This window comes from Carassius gibelio, chromosome A21, assembly GCF_023724105.1.
Source record: "Carassius gibelio isolate Cgi1373 ecotype wild population from Czech Republic chromosome A21, carGib1.2-hapl.c, whole genome shotgun sequence".
In the NCBI taxonomy this organism is placed as follows: Eukaryota; Metazoa; Chordata; class Actinopteri; order Cypriniformes; family Cyprinidae; genus Carassius; species Carassius gibelio.
The window spans coordinates 9,578,866-9,596,494 of record NC_068391.1 but is presented as its reverse complement, the minus strand read 5'-3'; the positions used below and the strand labels follow the sequence as shown (position 1 = coordinate 9,596,494).

At 37.6% G+C, this 17,629-nt stretch overlaps 1 protein-coding gene across 3 annotated transcripts in view; it reads right to left on the bottom strand.

The window, feature by feature from the left end:
- The window catches only part of LOC127942113 (ankycorbin), a 31,740-nt gene extending 15,915 nt beyond the window's left edge, over positions 1–15,825 (bottom strand). Inside the window, exons 1-5 of one of the 3 annotated variants that reach the window (XM_052537692.1) lie at positions 15,543–15,825; positions 14,829–14,900; positions 3,621–3,751; positions 273–361; positions 76–140 (exon numbers count right to left, since the gene is read on the bottom strand). In XM_052537692.1, coding sequence (XP_052393652.1) covers positions 76–140; positions 273–361; positions 3,621–3,751; positions 14,829–14,864 — 321 coding nt within the window. In that variant the 5' untranslated portion in view covers positions 14,865–14,900; positions 15,543–15,825. The remainder of the gene's footprint in view (positions 1–75; positions 141–272; positions 362–3,620; positions 3,752–14,828; positions 14,901–15,542) is intronic. The other 2 variants (XM_052537694.1, XM_052537693.1) reach the window with 2 other exon arrangements.
- Positions 15,826–17,629: the final 1,804 nt, after the last annotated feature.

Below are 17,629 nucleotides of genomic sequence, written 5' to 3'. Positions count from 1 at the left end.
CCATTAGCATTCGCTCCATCTGTGTGCGAACATTGCACTCTCAGTCTATGATTCACAATCAATCCAAAACATTACCTGAAGCAACTTTTTGGCACACTCTGGATGGTTGTTTTTGGCAGCAAGGTGCAAAGCAGTAAACCCTGATATGAAGAGGAGAAAACAACGCTTGTTATTTACATTTTATTCATGATGTGTTACTGATGTAACATAAAAGTAATGCAATAAAAAAAAAAAAAAAAAAAAAAAAACATGTTAATCTAGTTGTAACCAACCTGAAGCGTCTTGCAGAGAAACATCAGCCCCGTGAGCCAGGATGACAGCAAGGCACTCAGCTTGACCTCGTGTGGCTGCTACATGCAGACTGAAAAGGGAGGGGGGGGGGGGCGGGGGGGTTTTGATTTAATTTTAGTTGCACATTAGCCATGTCTCTCACATTTGGTAAGTTTTTACACCATGTACAACATCTCTATAACCTACATGCTGTAAATAGAGGGCTCTTTAATTTCAGAGGTAGGTCAAAGACATGCTCTACATATAAGCTTGTCCTAGGGCAATTGTAAAGCATTCTAGTGTGAATGAGTGACATTAGATCAATCCTATTCATTCTGTGTAGTAGTAAGTCAAGCACAAAGCAGCAATCAAAAATGTTGTCAACATAGAGTAAACTTTAAAAGGAGGCTGCATTTATTTGAGATGTGACATCTAAAAATAGCACAATTCACAATTTTATTTTAATACATTTAAAAAACGTAATGTATTCCTGTGATGACAAAGCTGAATTTTTAGCTGCCATTACTCAAGTATTCAGTGACATGTACAAACACTTGTGCTGCCTAATATTTATGTGAAAACCATGATTTTTTTTTTCAGGATGCTTTGATGAATAAAAAGTTCAAAAGAACAGCATTTATTTGAACAGGAAAACTTTTGTAACAATGTCTTTTCTCTCAATGTTAAATTTTATGTGTCCTTGCTCAAGAAAAGAACCATTTTTTTTTTTCAGAAAACAGGGTCTAAAACTTTTTAACAGTTATGTTTTTAACACATTTTGGAGGCGTTATTTGCATCTTGATGTTTCCATCCAATTTTAACCAAAATTTAATAAAAAATAAAAAGTGATAACATAATAATAATAAGTATAGTATATCCCAAAACATCCCAAAATTCACATTAAAATACATGGTTGGAAACCTAGCTAATGAGGAATAAATATGTGTGGGTAAACTATTACTTTAAATCCTTTATTAGTCATGAAATCTCTGACCTGAGGGCACAGAAAACTAGAAAAGGGGAAACTTTCCTTGTGATTAAAAAGTTTAGTGTTCTCTAGCATGTAATAAATAGCTCCCACTGAATCACATTGGTTTGATATCTAACATCTCTTCATTAATTGGCTCTTTGGAGGACAAACTTGAGAAAATAAATTAATTAATCTACAGGAAATTGATTACAACCTATCTGGAAGATGCACTGGGATCTCTCTTTTGGGCAGGAATAAAACTAAAGCTACACAAGATGTCCTGAAAACGACCTTGATAATTATGCCACGCACGACAGCAACGTCATGGGTCTGACCTTTAAATGAACAAACCAAGAAATATTCAAATCTGGCCATTTAAGAATAATACACACCACTCTAATGTTATTAAAGGTCAGTCCAGGAAAAACTACACTGTTTTTGGAAGAATTAAAAAACTTAAATCATTGGAGCTTTTAAATTGGTCTGAAACAATCTATAAAAGGATAGTTCACACAAAAATTATAATGTTCAATTCTTTTTTATGCAGAAGAAAGCCAAGTTGGCAACCAAATCTTTTTTTTTATTGTATGGGGAAAATATATTTCTCAAATTCTCTTCTTTTATGTTCCAATGAAGGTCAAACAGATTGGAAAAAATGTGTGTGAAAAATGTTGAGTTTTGAGTGAACTTTTCAAAAATAAAAACCTTTTTTGGTAAAGTTTTTAAATTATGAGTCCTAAGTGTTTGCTCTGTACAGGTCTGGTATAAATAATGTTTTTGCTCAGGTGGCCGAAATGTCCACACAAAAGAGAAAAGTTTTGCTCAGCAAGAAAAACAATTAGAGGGAACATTGCTAGATCACTGGCATTCTTAAATTTGATTAAATGTTTAGTCAATTTAATGTTCAGTCGCTCTGCATTCTCCACAAGGTAGAGAGGAGATTCTGTTTCTTTTAACCCTGAAAAGTAGTGGTAACACAGCATTTGTCTTGTGTTTTTGTAATAAATATGATTAAGACAGAGCTCTCACAGTCCTTTTCAAGGTAAATAACATGAGCAAATGATTACCTAATCACATAGGGTCTTGTGATCGACTCTTCATTATCAGGAAATTATATCTCCATGACCACTGTGACAGTTTGGAAATTCTGCAAGTGTCTCTCTTTGGCTTGTGATTCGTGAACCCTCTGGAGCGCAAACACTCAAACACAATGAACTCCTCAAACGGGCAGATAAGCATTTATTGTGAGCCTATGAGCGAGCTTCAGCTCGAGCCATCGTAACACAGGACACTGGAGACTCATTCAGGTCAGCAGTGTCCGAGTTCATTATACAGAGTGAAGAGAGCAAGCTCTTCTTTCTGTATTCACTGTAACTCATTCACCTCTGCTCTACTGTTCGTAGGAATGTTGCTAATGCTTTCTTAGTAACTGAAGCTTTCAAGGTATGTTAATAATTAATAATGGAGAGTTTTATTCTCATGAATTACATCATACAGTCTTACAGACTAACTCATGCTAATATTGTGGTCAAAATCACTGTGCACATTTTCATCACAATATGATTCTATACATCTGAGTGTTTTTGTTGTGAATTTATATTAAAGCCTCTAGTCTCTATATTTATGAAGTCATTCAGAACACTATAAATGCCCAAGCAACCAGATAGAAACGGACAGTACTGAGCTCTGCATATGAAAAAACCAAACATATTGAACATAGTGCTTTGTGATGGATTTTAATTTCCTGTTATTCTCACAAACACAATAAATCCATCCACATCATCACAAAACATATATATTTTTCACTAAAATGTAGACACAAGCATGTAATTACTATTTATATCTGCCAAAACAAAGAAACAAAGCATTCAAACTTCTTTAACTAGTCTAGTATATATTTATGTGTCCTTCCGATCACTTCTAAGCAAAACAACACAAAGTCGCTTAATAAAAAAATCAGAAAAGCTAAACTCTGATTTAATTTTTTACAGGATTTCAAGTGTTTAAGTCATTGTTGGTTCAAATGTGTGTCATGCAACATTTTTAAACTGGATGAGTTGCATAAACAAACTGAGCATTCACTTCTGAACATCTGTGTTCCTGCTACGGTAAATAAGGGAAAATGAAGTCTGATGTAAAGGCAATGAAAGAATGTTGACTGGGGTTTAAATTATCATTTCTACAGCTAAATAAACACTCTAATGAATGGATGCAAAAAAAAGCACAGCTCATATCTCTCCTTTAGTTGGAGTGTAAACACTCATACAAATTCATTTGTTCAAGTTCAGAAGATATAATCTAGAAATACTCTCAAAACACTGCTGAAGCCACAATTAGAGCAGTCAAATGGGAATGAGAGCAATATCAGTTCAGTACTCACGCAGACTTGCCCTCGCTGTCAAGCTTGGTGGGACAGGTTCCTTTCTTCGACAGGAGGGAGGTGACTTTATCTGCTTCTCCATGCTCTACTGCACTGAGGAGACGCTCATCATTCTTGTTCCATTCATGGGCCTAGAAAATAAAAAAGGGTAAAACAATTATTGGATGAGAGAGGCATATTACAAATAATGTTTAGTGAAGTTTAGTTCAGAAAACAAAGATTAAAAGATTTTTAAAAAATCCATCAAAAAGGTAGATTGCAAACTAGGGCTGTGCAAAAAATCCTCAGTAAAACCACTTCTGTGATTAGTAGTTAATCTCCAGCAACTGCTATCAGATGGAGCAGCATTTACCGTATTTTCCAGACTTAAAGTCACACTTTTTTTCATAGTTTGGCTGGTCCTTGAAGAAGCTTGGTCCTTGGCTTGGTCCCTGACTTATAGTCAGGTGCGACTTATTTATCAAAATTAATTTGACAGGAACTAAGAGAAAACATTACCGTCTACATCCACGAGAGGGCGCTCTATGTTGCTCAGTGCTCCTGTAGTCTACCACTGAAAACAGAGCACCCTCTCGTGGCTGTAGACGGTTATGTTTTCTCTTGGTTCTTGGGTCTAAATAAATGCGACTTATAGTCCAGTGCGACTAACTGCGTTCACACCGCCGGTGTCGAGAACGTCAAAAATCGTTCTTGCCACTCTGCTCACGACGCTGCAGAAAGATTCAAGAGCGCTCAGACGCTCTGACGTAGATCGAATTCTTATTTTATATTTAAAGTGGCCGCAAAGCAAACAAGCTTGTTGATCTCGTGCAGACTAACCCCAAAGAGGGTAACGTTATAAGTTAACCTCATTAAATATTGTTGTGGACGAAATATTAAGATCCTTTACTTAAAATGAACAAATCTCAGACACCTTGGTCCACGTATCACTTTTAATTCATTTTTTATGTTGCTGTACGCAAACAGGGACACATGATAGATTATTGCAAATGCGAAACAGCAATAATCAACCTTCATTGTGCTTGGGAACTAACTGCGTTCTCTGGAATCCTCTCAAGCGGTGGACTTCTACGTTCCGATTGGTTGCTGCCCAACCTCGTCATAGCTCATTACCATAAAGTTGCCTTGATTTCAACTCTCCTCGACGCTCTCAACGGCCAAGTCGCACCGTGCCGCTCCTCGCCGCTGCTCGACGCCGGCTTACATTGAAAATGAATGACTTACGGCCGCTTTGACACTCTCGATGCGGCGGTGTGAACGCACAGTTATAAGTTATAGTCCAAAAAATATGGTACTTCACAGAGCCATAGTTCGCTGACAAGCTACACAAAATCGTGTTCATAATAGGCAATGAATCACCTGCAATTTTGAATGCGATTTTGAATATACGGTAAGTGATCTACGACTCTGTATAGTAAATGCCGCTCAATCTGAAAGCGGCTTTATGACGAGATGTGCATGAAAATCGCATTCGATTTTTTTTTCCACAGCCCTATAGTAAACCCATTTCTAATCATTTGTAATGAAAAAAATAATTCACTGCAAAAACTAGCAATAATGAAACAATTTCACTGGTGGCCTCAGATTTTTGTGCCACACTGGGTCTAGCTTATATGATAAAGACTTGAACAATTGCAGTAACAAGGGACTTATGGTAGCAAACAAAAATGTGTGGTTTAGTAAGAGTTCCCATGAAGTGATTTCATCAGCTCAGAAACAAGGGTTATGGGAGCTGTTCATCATTTAATTGTCCTCTTTAATAGATGGAGCAAATCTGGTCTTAGTTAAAAAAATGTCTGTGAACCGGAAATAAACTTTGTCATTGTTTTAAATGAGTAAACAGTTCAAGTTAATGATTATTGGCAAACAACAGTTTTTCCTCTCTTTAGCAGACCCTAATGGAAATCGGACAGCTTCTCTCATTTGTCTTTACCCATGACCTTTGAAAAATGTATACTTATGAATCAAACAGAAAGAACATGAATTACTAGCCTTTGGACAGATGAGAGAGCATGTTGAAAGATCTTTTACACACTCAAAGAGAGGTTGAGAAGAGAAGGACAGAAGAGTTTAGATCAATCAGAGAAGCTGCTCTTAGTATGACTAAAAGGGGAATAAAAGATATGCCTCCTCCAAACTTCCAGCAAGAAAGAATGATCCAATGACACCAAATTTATGTATTTGTCACAAACCTGTGGGAAGCACTGCAATTACTCATATACTGTATCATTGCATTGTGGTATTGCTTAACAGCCCTTTGAAAGTGAAAGTGACATGACACACAGCCAAGTATATGGTGACCCATACTCAGAATTCGTGCTCTGTATTTAACCCATCCAAAGTGCACATACATAGCAGTGAACACACACACACTGTGAACACACACCCAGAGCAGTGGGCAGTCATTAATGCTGCTGACCCTGGGAAGCAGTTTGGGGTTCAAGTGCCTCGCTCAAGGGCATCTCAGTCGTGGTATTGAAGGTGGGCGAGAGTGCTGTACATTCACTCCACCCACCTACAATTCCCGTCTGCCCGAGACTCGAACTTGCAACCTTTGGAGTACAAGTCAGAATTTCTAACCATAAGGCTACGAGCTCCACATTTACAAGCATCTCAAAAGGAATGAAACGCCTGCAGCATGAATCACATTACTTCCTTCCAGTTCTTCTGAAACCTCACCACAGGAACAGACAAAACTGTTTCCTAACAAGGGCTTATTCGCAGCTGAGATTCAAATGCAGACAGATCTAGACTTTGTAGCAGTGCATAACAGTGAAACAATGCCTAATGTTGAACAGCAAATCAGATCAACTGCTTGAATACCCCCTCTGAAGTTATCAATGCAGGAAATCATTTGGAGAAGTCCACAGATACTAAAAACTTGAAGAGTTCTGAATGAACTGGAATGCAATTACTCTAAATGTAGTCGAGGCAGTAAGCTAAAATCAGACCGCAGAGGTCAGCCAGCGAAACGCAGAGGCCACTGCTTAAATCTGTCACTATTTTTAAAATGCAGTGTAACATTACACGAGCCACAGTAAACCAGCACTATTTTTGGGAGCTGTTTTTTGGGACTTTGGCCTACTATCTGCAATCAGCCGATGCTATTTAAAGTTGACTCATAAAACAAAATGAAGATAATTTGTAAAAGAAACAGAAGACAAATTTTAAAGAAACGGTCTGAATTTGCCTCCTGGCGTTCCCAGGTTGCTCAAATACACATACACAATTGATTTCTCTTTTGTGTAGTACTAGAAATTGAGAAATTTTGTAAAAGTGGTAATGAAATAAAATACATTAGACTTCAGCAATAAAAGGATGTGAAAATCTACATAAACTTCCAATAGAAACTTTAAACAACTAGCAACAGCCTGGAGATCTCTCTTTTTTTGTCATGGGGGGCCTTTGAAAAAACAGGAAACACTTAATATTATCTCAGAAGGGCCTGTCGGGACGAAATAACCACTGGAGAACAGGGATGTATGGCACAAACATAACCTCCACCCATCGCTCAGTGTAAGCATTTAACTTTCATCTGATAAAGGTCCTCTTCAACCATGCAATTTTTAGAGCCAGAGGCAAGACAAGTTGTTTAGATCAAACGGTTTTCAAGCTGAATTTGTGTTGTCTGCTCACAAATATATGCAATTAACTAAGTAGGAAAGAACATGGCAATTTCATTTAGAAGTTAAGAATCAAAAAACATCAAGCATATTTCTCTAGCACAATTTACCATCTCTGTCTTTAAAGTGCTCATACACTGATATACCTCCCTTCAGTAAAATATATGGGAGATCATTTAACTTCCTAGCCCACCGGCAAAACCATGTAGGCATGTTGCAAACTTTTGACAAATTGTACTTGACATGTCATGCTAAGTATTTTCAGTTCGCTAGGCCCTAATGCTAAATCAAACATGAGCCTTTTCATGCAAAAGAAGTGTAACAATGTATTCATACCGCCTGTACCTGTACATAAGCCACCTGGATCAAATTGTCATTTATCACGTCAGGCCATGTGAACCAGCCATTGGCTTTTAAACTAATGGCTTCTCAAATATGAAATCAGAAGCCGATCACCTTGAGAACAGACTCTACTGTGACCTGTTATCACACACGTCTCTGATCAAGCCTTGCACTAGTAGCCGTGTTCTCCATTTGAACGATTACACTCACACTGCTAACATTTGGACCATTTCTCTTTATTGGATTCACAAGACAAAAAAGCACATTCCTGTGCGAGAACGTTTAAGCCTCAGAATCACTCTCATATTATTATTATTACATGATAGATAATGACACGAAACAAACAAAAAAAGCTTCAATGTCCACATATGCTTGAAGTAAGATTAAAAGTTGAAAGTGCATGCAGGAAAATGCCAATTTTCCAACGCTCTGTCCTCTTTCACGCTGTTTATTGCTCTTTGTTGAACTTTTGCACTTATCCTAGGCTTTCACACTTAGGCCTACACCCAGATACCAAAAAGCTCTATGGTTTCACTCACTAGCATTCAAAGTTATTAAAGAAAGTTTTCTATTTAAACATGTTTTACAATTTTATTTATCTCTATGATGACAAAGCTGAATTTTCAGCAGCCATTAATTTAGGTCTTTTTATTGCCAAGAATCTGGCGAAACAATACGTATCACGATACTGTGGTTGCGATATGATATGATAATAAATTATTAAGCACTGTATGTTTTCATAGCATTCAGTTGGCAGGTTTGTTTTAAGGACATTGGGCAGAATGTGGAGTAGTGTGTTTTTGTCAAATTTTGTAAAATTGAAATAGGGGTTTTAATTAGATTAATTGAAAGAAGAGAGAAAAAAAAAATTGGCCAACTAATCGATTATCAAAATAATCGATTGACAGCCAACCCTAACCCTAACCCCTAATCTAAAATCTGTATTAAAGTTAAGAATGTAAAGATGATATCTGTTAAGATATAATTTGGAGTTTTGGTGCTCATTAATTTTTGGTGGGTGCTCCTAACCAGTGCTACAGAGTAAAAAAAAATATTCATTGATATTTATCAAAGATGAAACTTAAACCATAAAAAAAAAAACCTATAGAGGTAACACCGTGGAAAAAAATATAATTCTCAAAACCCACTAGTTCAAAAATAACATTAAACCTGCTTTCTCTGAAATCTGAAAGATGATGTGAATGAAATATAAAAGTTTTATTATTTGTCCAGCTAGCCAGTGATGCCAGTTCAGGAGGGTGAAAGTACACTAAAGTCATAATCTCCCTCTTAATCTCATTATTAGATTTTCTGCCATGTGGCATATTGATAAAACCCCAGTGAATAAGGAAGAGCTTGAGGGGTTGAAACGGAAGGCTCTGGATATTCGTTCAGGGCTTTACCATTAGCATGGTCTGAATGCAAATCTTTGTTGTGCTTCACTGTACAAAAGACATCCAGATAGACCTACTGAGACGTCTGAGAGAAAATCCTTGGTACAGATTCACTCAAATGGCATGTCCAGATAAACAACAGCTGTTAAAGCCACATTGTTATTCCCTAAAGCTTGTTTTCACGCATATTGAGATGTTCTTAAAACCTGGTTTTTGAACCATCCCCCATCTCACTTAAAGCACACTCGACTCGTATAACCAACCGCCTCTTCAATAAAAAGTAAAGAGTCTTTTTGTGGGAAACCTTTATTACATGGTGTACAAATGCCTCCCTTTTTTTATCCAATACTGTGGAAGTTCATAGATTTTAGTAACCGTATCTGTTTTGCCAGTAACTATAGAAGTGGTTCATCTGTGGATTAACCTCTAAACATATCCCAAAGATGTTGTCCAGGTCCAATCTGAAGCAGACTGAAGTCATATGAGGGGCAAGTATCTGTAGCTCTGGGAAATAATTGTGCTATGACTTCCAGTATTTTAATGCCAACCACATGAACCAATAGCGAAAAACAAGGAATCTTTTCTATTAAACTACATCTGCAACTGCTTAAACTTTTGAACAGTGTGGGGTAGTTTACATTGGTCTGAATAGATATGAGGATTAAAAAGTCAAAAACCACGTGACCTGTTTGAGGTTCTGCGAACAAGACTTAAAATAGACCTTCTGTACCTAACTTTGCGCATCCATTATCAGATTCCACCAGACTGATCCGCTCAGAAAGAATGTGCTTTTTAATCCCTTGAACTTGAATTACGTCCATGCCAAAATTCTTGGAGGAACTCTAGAGATAATTTGCCTCTGAAAAGAGATGAAACAAAGAGTTGGAAGAAGTTGTAGAAAGTAGAGTTTAGAGGGCATGAAGACTGAAAGTCCGGAAATCTGGATTGGTTGTGATTAGAGATCAGTGAGGATTGTCTGCAAAAGTATGAAACTTTACAATTCCTTTTATTAATAAATTAGCCCCAAATGAAATGAATTACATAATATTACTTTATTTAGAGCGACATAATTCTGGAGGTGACACTGCTACTCATTATAGCTTAACTGCATGTTTGCTGTGGTTGTCAACAGTCGCTGATTCGATTATAGAACAACAGTGCTCTCTCATGTTCAGCTCACTCACCACCGCAGTAATACCCTAAAATAAAGTGCATACAAATATACCCCCACTCGTGACATACATCCACTGACATGCAGATGCAGTTTTTGTATCATATAGAAAAGTTTCACATTATGCCATGTATTTGAGGGAATTATTTTCTATGGTCAAGGTAGCAGTTGTTATTTAAAGTGGTGACATTTTTTCTACCGTAATTTTATTAGAATTTTATGTCCTTTTATTTCATTAAATTAACAGCCCTACTATTTTCACCAGTTGACAAACACAGTCTACTTCTGTCTTAAGATAACGTACAAAAAAAACAAAACGAAGAACAGTTGAAATATTGCACTGTTGTAATAAATCAACACGCACACATTAGGGCTGGTCTGAATATTAATTTTTTGAGCTTCAAAGCTTCTGTAGTAATCAATACCGAACATTCGAAGCTTCGGAAGGAGAGGGCTGAACATGTTCTTCTTAACACCATGTCTACACTGGACGTGAGCAGCATGGCATGACAAAATACAATAGAACCTATTATGCTTTCTACACTGGATGCGGTGTGCACGGCTGACAAATTCTGGACAGTAAACTGTTGCTGTGTTCTATTTATGATGTACTGAAACAAATTTCTAATGATTTTCAACAGTCACTTTGTCATGTCCAGTGTAAACAGACTTAAGCTGTTGCAGTGCTGGGTGACACGACAGCGGTCACGTCTGGTGTAGACACGATGTAATAAAGGCAAGAATCTCTGTGTGTCTGTTTGCATTTTTATTATGTCGAGAACCGTTCATCCAATAGACTTGTGGCGGGTGTGTTGCTGCGGACCCAAGGGAGTGAAGAGTCACATTTTGGTGCAATATGGACATGCAACACCTTCAGAATGAATAAACTACAGAACAGTGTGAGCCAGAAGCGGCATACCTCACGCAGGCAGGGCTTATATGCTTTGAAATATTTTTAATATAGACAAATTATTATTAGGCTGGGGTTTTTTTTCCACAAGTATTTTACAAGCAAATTAAGTGCACGTTTTTATCATGAGTAAAATTACTGATTAACATGCCGGATAAAAGCAGTTTTTTTTTTTTTAGACCAAAAATATATTAGATGCATTACTTATAGAAAATAGGTGATTTTTCTAACTTGATGCAATGTTGTGATAGGCCAGTTTTAAATCACATATTTAGCACACTGCCTTTGTCTTGTCCTCACTCGTTTTAAAGTGCTTCCACACAGCTGAGGTCTTGACATTTTTGTCTTCTCTTCCAGATGAACTGAAACATGATGTTCACTCATGGGCGATTTATATTCGCTGGGGATGCCAGGTATTCGAGAAAATAATAATAATAATAATAATAATAATAATAATAATATTCAAACCTCAAAATTTTAAATCGAATGCCAACTCACCGAAAGAATATTCTAAAAATCTAATATTACGGTCCAGCCCTAACACACAAAGACTTATCTGGGATACTAACAATGATATTAACAGTTAGTAGTCTGAAGCCAATTTAGAGAGCCAGACATGTTTAACTCATCCTGACGGCTAATTTCTCAACCTGGAAAGCCTGTCATTACTTCACCACCAACCACTGTTACTGAGATGACTCATGACTTAACCTAACTAACTAGGCTCACAGAACTAAAGCTCACAGAATGTCTTAAGTCACTGGGGAGATACAGATGAGCCATCTTGTACTATCAGTGCTGCAACATTATCAATCCACAACTAGCTACACACAGGGAAAACAAGGCAAATGACAACTGGAATCTGGGATAGCTGTATTAGGCCAGAGTATGTTATATGTAGACCAGAAGGTCTGAGCTGAGGTTAAAGGGAGAGGGGATTGCTCGGGCTAGATTTGCAAATCTTTAAGAGCCAGGCAGCTGGGTCTAGGCTAAAACAGAAACCACCTTCTTAGTGCGGATACTTGGCATTCTCTACTCTGAGTGGTCATCTGGGGCTTCATCTGATTGGTCCTGGGCCAAATGGATGAGAGCTGTAAACATCTGATTAGTCAATTGAAAGCTGAACTGAAAACAGAAATGGTATTGGGGTCTGCTGTTTAAATAGATTAAAATGACCAGAAAAGTCCAAATAAGCTCACTTTTACCTATGTTATTTTTAGCAATCATTTCAATGTTTGGATGGCACGACCAAAGACATGAAATTAATACACACCTGGCACTGTCAATAGAAGATGCTATTTATAAAGCAAGCTACTCTTGGAAAGGCTGCGGAACTGTTACATGGGCAGCCTAGAGTAGACCATCATCCACTCCCTTAAAGGTTTGAATTAAAGGGGTCATATGATGTTGCTAAAAAAATAACTTTATTTTGTGTATTTGGTGCAATGAAATGTGTTTATGCAGTTTAAGGTAAAAAAAAAAAATACATTATTGTTTCTCTATGCCCTACTTTTCTGAAACGTGCAGTTTTTTATTACAAAGCTCATGGGTCTGAAAAGCAAGGTGTGCCCTGATTGGCCAGCTATCCAGTGTGTTGTGATTGGCCGAATGCCTCAAGCGTGGTATGGAAATCTTACTCCCCTTGCCATACTGTGATGCGGAGGGCGTGGACGAGTCTAAACTTTTATTAAGAATATTTCTTTGCGTTTAAGACTTTAGTCTTTGAAACTTTAGGGATCAAAACTATTCACTAACAGCTTGTAACGTTCCATAGATAAAGGATAACTTGAAATCGCATCATATGACCCCTTTAAGCTGTGACCGACTGTGAAATGTGTCATTATACGATAGAGGAAAGAAAGGAATTAGCTTCTGGACAGTCTGCTCCAACCAAGCAAATAAAGTTAAACTCTGGTGGGGATGGGGTTTGACTACCAAAACTTCAACAGGACCTGTGAAATCACATACAGTCTGATTCAACCCAAAAAAAAACACAGGATATACGGATAAAAAATAAATTATAGCCTGAATGCACTAAAAAGCGTCTGCTTAATGCATAAATGTAAAATGTAATAGTCTGACATTTGAGGTTATACAATGTAATAAAAGGTTGTGTGTTTTACCCACACATGGCAGAGACCCGGTTTCTAAATCCCCTGGCAGCCATATCTTACTGATGATGTAATTCCACAAAACACAGCAAGCCTTATCACCAGCCAGACAACCCTGCCTCCCTCCTCAACCACTTTAACCTCAGCACTGGACACATCTAATTCTTTTCATAATGGATGCACTAACTTAAGGTGAAACCATAATTTCATTAACAACACTTTGATGCTATTAATCTACCTTTTTTGTTGACTTAAGTTTTATGGGAAGAGTAAAATTATATCATCATGTTGAAGGTTGTAATTAATGTGGTTAAGGAAACTAATTAACTGCTGTGCACGTTCCAGATGAGATCAATCCAATCTGATTCATAATTCATTTATTCAGACAGTACACTGACTGAACTGCAGTAAATAAAGAACTGAAGATGAACATGAGCCGAGCAGCTTGTTTGTTGTGCTAACTTTTCTATGTGGACTCGGAGGGCTGCGCAGCCTGGAGCCTGCATTATAATAATTTTCTGCGCAATCAAAGATTATTAATAATAGGGGGAGTCGTGGCCTAGTGGTTAGAGAGCATGACTCCCTACAGTTGTGGGTTCGAGTCCCGGGCCGGCAATATCACGACTTAGGTGCCCTTGAGCAAGGTGCTCCTGGTTTCATTCATTATTTTTCATTAAAATTAAGTTGTCTATATGTAGTAGATTGTATTTAGTGCAGGTATCGGATTGGATTGGTATCAGCAGACACGGATCGGATAGGTTCTGAAAAAAAATGGTATCATTGCATCCCTACTCTAAACTATTCAGAATGCAGAAATAACCTTCGAATTCCAAGGTGACGATATGTTCATCTCATTTGTCTGAATGGGTTCTCTTTGTCAACTCTTTCTATGAACCTACCTATGGATTTTTGTAAAAAAGTTTTGTTACTAGGCAATCACATTGTTGTGCAAGCAAACACCCACCATTTAGTAAAGAAAAACAGTAAAGCACATCTCTGCCACCATACAAGGAGAAAAATCAATATTATGAGCTGTGAATGTGGCTATGGCAGGCTTGCTCTTAGCAACATTCCGTGCAAATGTTCAAAAAGCCACTGAGACCATGTGCTGGCAGAAAGTATATTAAAACTCAGCTTCACAGTAATCTCTCTCTGCTGACTCAGCCCAAGTGGCAATGATTTGCCAAGCCAAATCATGCAATTATAAGCAATAACGTTTTGTTCAAGTACATTCCAATACTTCTCCCTGAGACCGATGAAGATCTTTTACAAGCTTAGGAATGATTGCTGAATCACATTTGGTGGCAGGAAGCTCCTCTGAGGCTTGTTTTTTTTCTTTTCTTTCTTTCTTTGGGAGTGCAGAAATTCTCAGCCTTAAAATCATACTCCCAGTTATGACTCAGTTATCATAATAAAGCTGCAGACAAGTCTGATTCTGAGTCATTCACCTCAGTCTAGAACATTCACACAAGTCCATTATGAAACTAGACCTCAGATTCCAAATGAATGAAAATACATGAATTATAAACATCATACGATAAGTTGTTAAATTATCATCTTATTTCATCTATGACTTATTGGACTATTCTCAATATAAGTGTACAAGACCAACACAACATTCCCAAACCAGCTGAAAAATACACTAAGTCATACTTACATCACTCTTCCTAAACTTTGCCTTCAGGCTCTTCATATTAGTCCATTCAGATTCCAACAGATCCCAGGATACCTGAATAAAATCAAACTTTAGTTAGTCCGTACATACACTCCAAAGCAAACTTTCGCTTAATACGGTGGAAACTAAGGATGAGGTCAGTACTGTTATTAATGGCAAAACTAGGACCAAGCTCTTGGAGGCAATGCACAGAGGTGGATCAAGTTACAGTGGCCCCAAGTACTGAATCTAAAGTGTGGTCACTATGCGAAGTTTACATTGTCAGAGCATTTTGTGTTTCCTAAACTTGGAGAGTTAACTGTGTCAATTGTGTCAAGAGTCTAGACACTGAGAGCTCCATAAATACACATATACCGGGGTCACCGATATTCTTGGATCTTCCCGAGTCTCCAGGGGAAAGTTAAAAGTTTGGACGGAGTGTTCAGAGAGACTTCAACAAGATAAGAAAAGCAAACAGGACTGACCCCGCGCTGCTCTGATGAACAATGGCAAAATACTGTGTCCAAATATAACTGACAGGAATGATGATTGTAAACAACATTGGCATGTAGATGTAACACTGAAGCGAAATTACAGCTATTTTTTTCAGTAGCGTGAAGTCTGAAACTTCCAAAGTTCAGCAGAATTCAAATGGAAACATCCTGAAATTGAAAGGAAAAATACACGGGAAAAGAGTGTTTAGATTTCTGCACTTACCCACTTTGCAAAAGTTAAGCCGCACACACAGACCTCAGGGGTTTGTTGCTAACACTTTTCCGAGTGGTGTTAAGTGCTTCATTAACCATTTAGTGCACTTTGGACGCGCGAATATTAGAAGAAAAACTGCAGAAAATGTGAGCGGTGGGCTAATGGGTAGAAACCAAAAGCAAAGTTATTCACCGACACAACAATCCATTCAAGTGGAGCTCGCGCTGCCTCTGATTGTTCCCCGGGCAGAGCGAGTGACGTCACCATCCATGTGTCCTCGTGACCGAGCTTGAACATACACTCACACGAGCCACGTTATTCCCCTTACAAATTGTTACTACGGTAATCAATAATGTAATGTTCACCACATATCTGCGTGAGTCTTTAATTAAACGATGATTTTAAAAGTTTAAAAATCTAGATTTTGCTGAACTTTAAATAATAATAATAAAAAAAAACATTTAACATCAAATTACGAAGCATTTTCCCCTTAGAACCTAGGAAATAATACAAATTTTCTGTTAATGTAGTATGTGTGTACAATATATATATACATATATAAATTCATAACAAATTGATTTATTTGTATTTTTATAAATTGGCTGCTACTTTTGTTGTGTTAAGAAAAAGCTTCGATGAAATACTGAAAAACGTCATCACACGCCAAACGCGGCATTTGATTTAACAGTGAATTAAAATGTAAAGCACTCGTATTGTTAATTCTAATGCTACTGTATAAAAGACGATCACACATTTATTTTAGGCTATGCTACTATTTTACCGCTGTAACAAACTGTTACCAATATTCTGTCTGAAGAAAGCATTTACTGGTTTCAGTAATCGCTCGAGAGAGGATATCTTTATGATTATGCATATAGGCAATAAATGGAAGTTGTCAGCGATAGGCTATGCTGGGAACATGAAGTGCCCTCGGGGTCTGAAGCCAAACGTGCGGATTTATGTTGACCTAGAATCCGGTTCAGCAGTGCAGTGGAAGGGCGCCGCGAGGTGGACAAGGCCAACGATTTTAAACCCGTGTTGGTTGCAAATGTACCATATACTCAGTCAGAACACGTTTATACAATCTCGTGGCTTGATAATATAGCACAGCACATATGGCATCAAATAGAACTGTGTGGCCCACCGACTAACATTGGGAAAGAAAGATGCTGATAGAATGAGTTTTTGCTGTTTCTTCCAAATAAACCACTAGGGACAAAGCTTGTATTAGAATCACTGCTGTAACATCAACCACATTCATGCTTCATTATGTAATTTTGGCTTTCACTCTACAATAAAATGCGATGACAGTAGGACTAATAGCAGTCCGCCCTTGTGATTTGCGCAGAGCTGCAAAGGTCAGGTCATGCGCAGGTCATGCAGCACCAAAACAAAGCCTAACACCAATACCACAATTGCCTCTTAGGTTAAAACTGCTGCTGCTGAGGTGGGTTGTTCTGTGCCTTGGTGGTCCATTGCCACAAGCAACAGAGTAATCAACACAACAAGTTCAAACCAAAAGTTATTTATGTTACCTATCAAAAACATTGTCATGAGGAGAATATGAAAAGAGTCCACAAAAAAGCAACAGTCTCAGGCTACATAAAAACTTGCAACAGAAGTGCAGATTCCTGTTCTTTTTAGAAAAAAAAAAATATATATATACATATATAGCCTAGTCACAGAATCATCCAGGCACCCAAAGATAGATCCCTCAGCTCCACCACTCACAATTAATCCTAACTTGAGCCACCTGCAACAGCTCATCACATTTTTGAACATAAAACACACTGAAACACACACACACACACACACAAATAATTATATGGAATATGAGCTATAACATACAAAAAGGTCAAACCACTGTTTGGGGCAAACAAACAAATTAATGCATTTTATAATTTTATAACATGATTTAAAACATGACAACTCAACCCCACAAATATAGCAGGTTTTAAGTACATACATATAACAACCATAGGGTGCAGCATTTCTTGATTGTTTTGCTCCATTGTAACCTAAAACCAAAATGACAACATTTCTACAATCTCAGATAGTTAATGGCCTACAGTACAGAATAATTAGAACCTCTACCA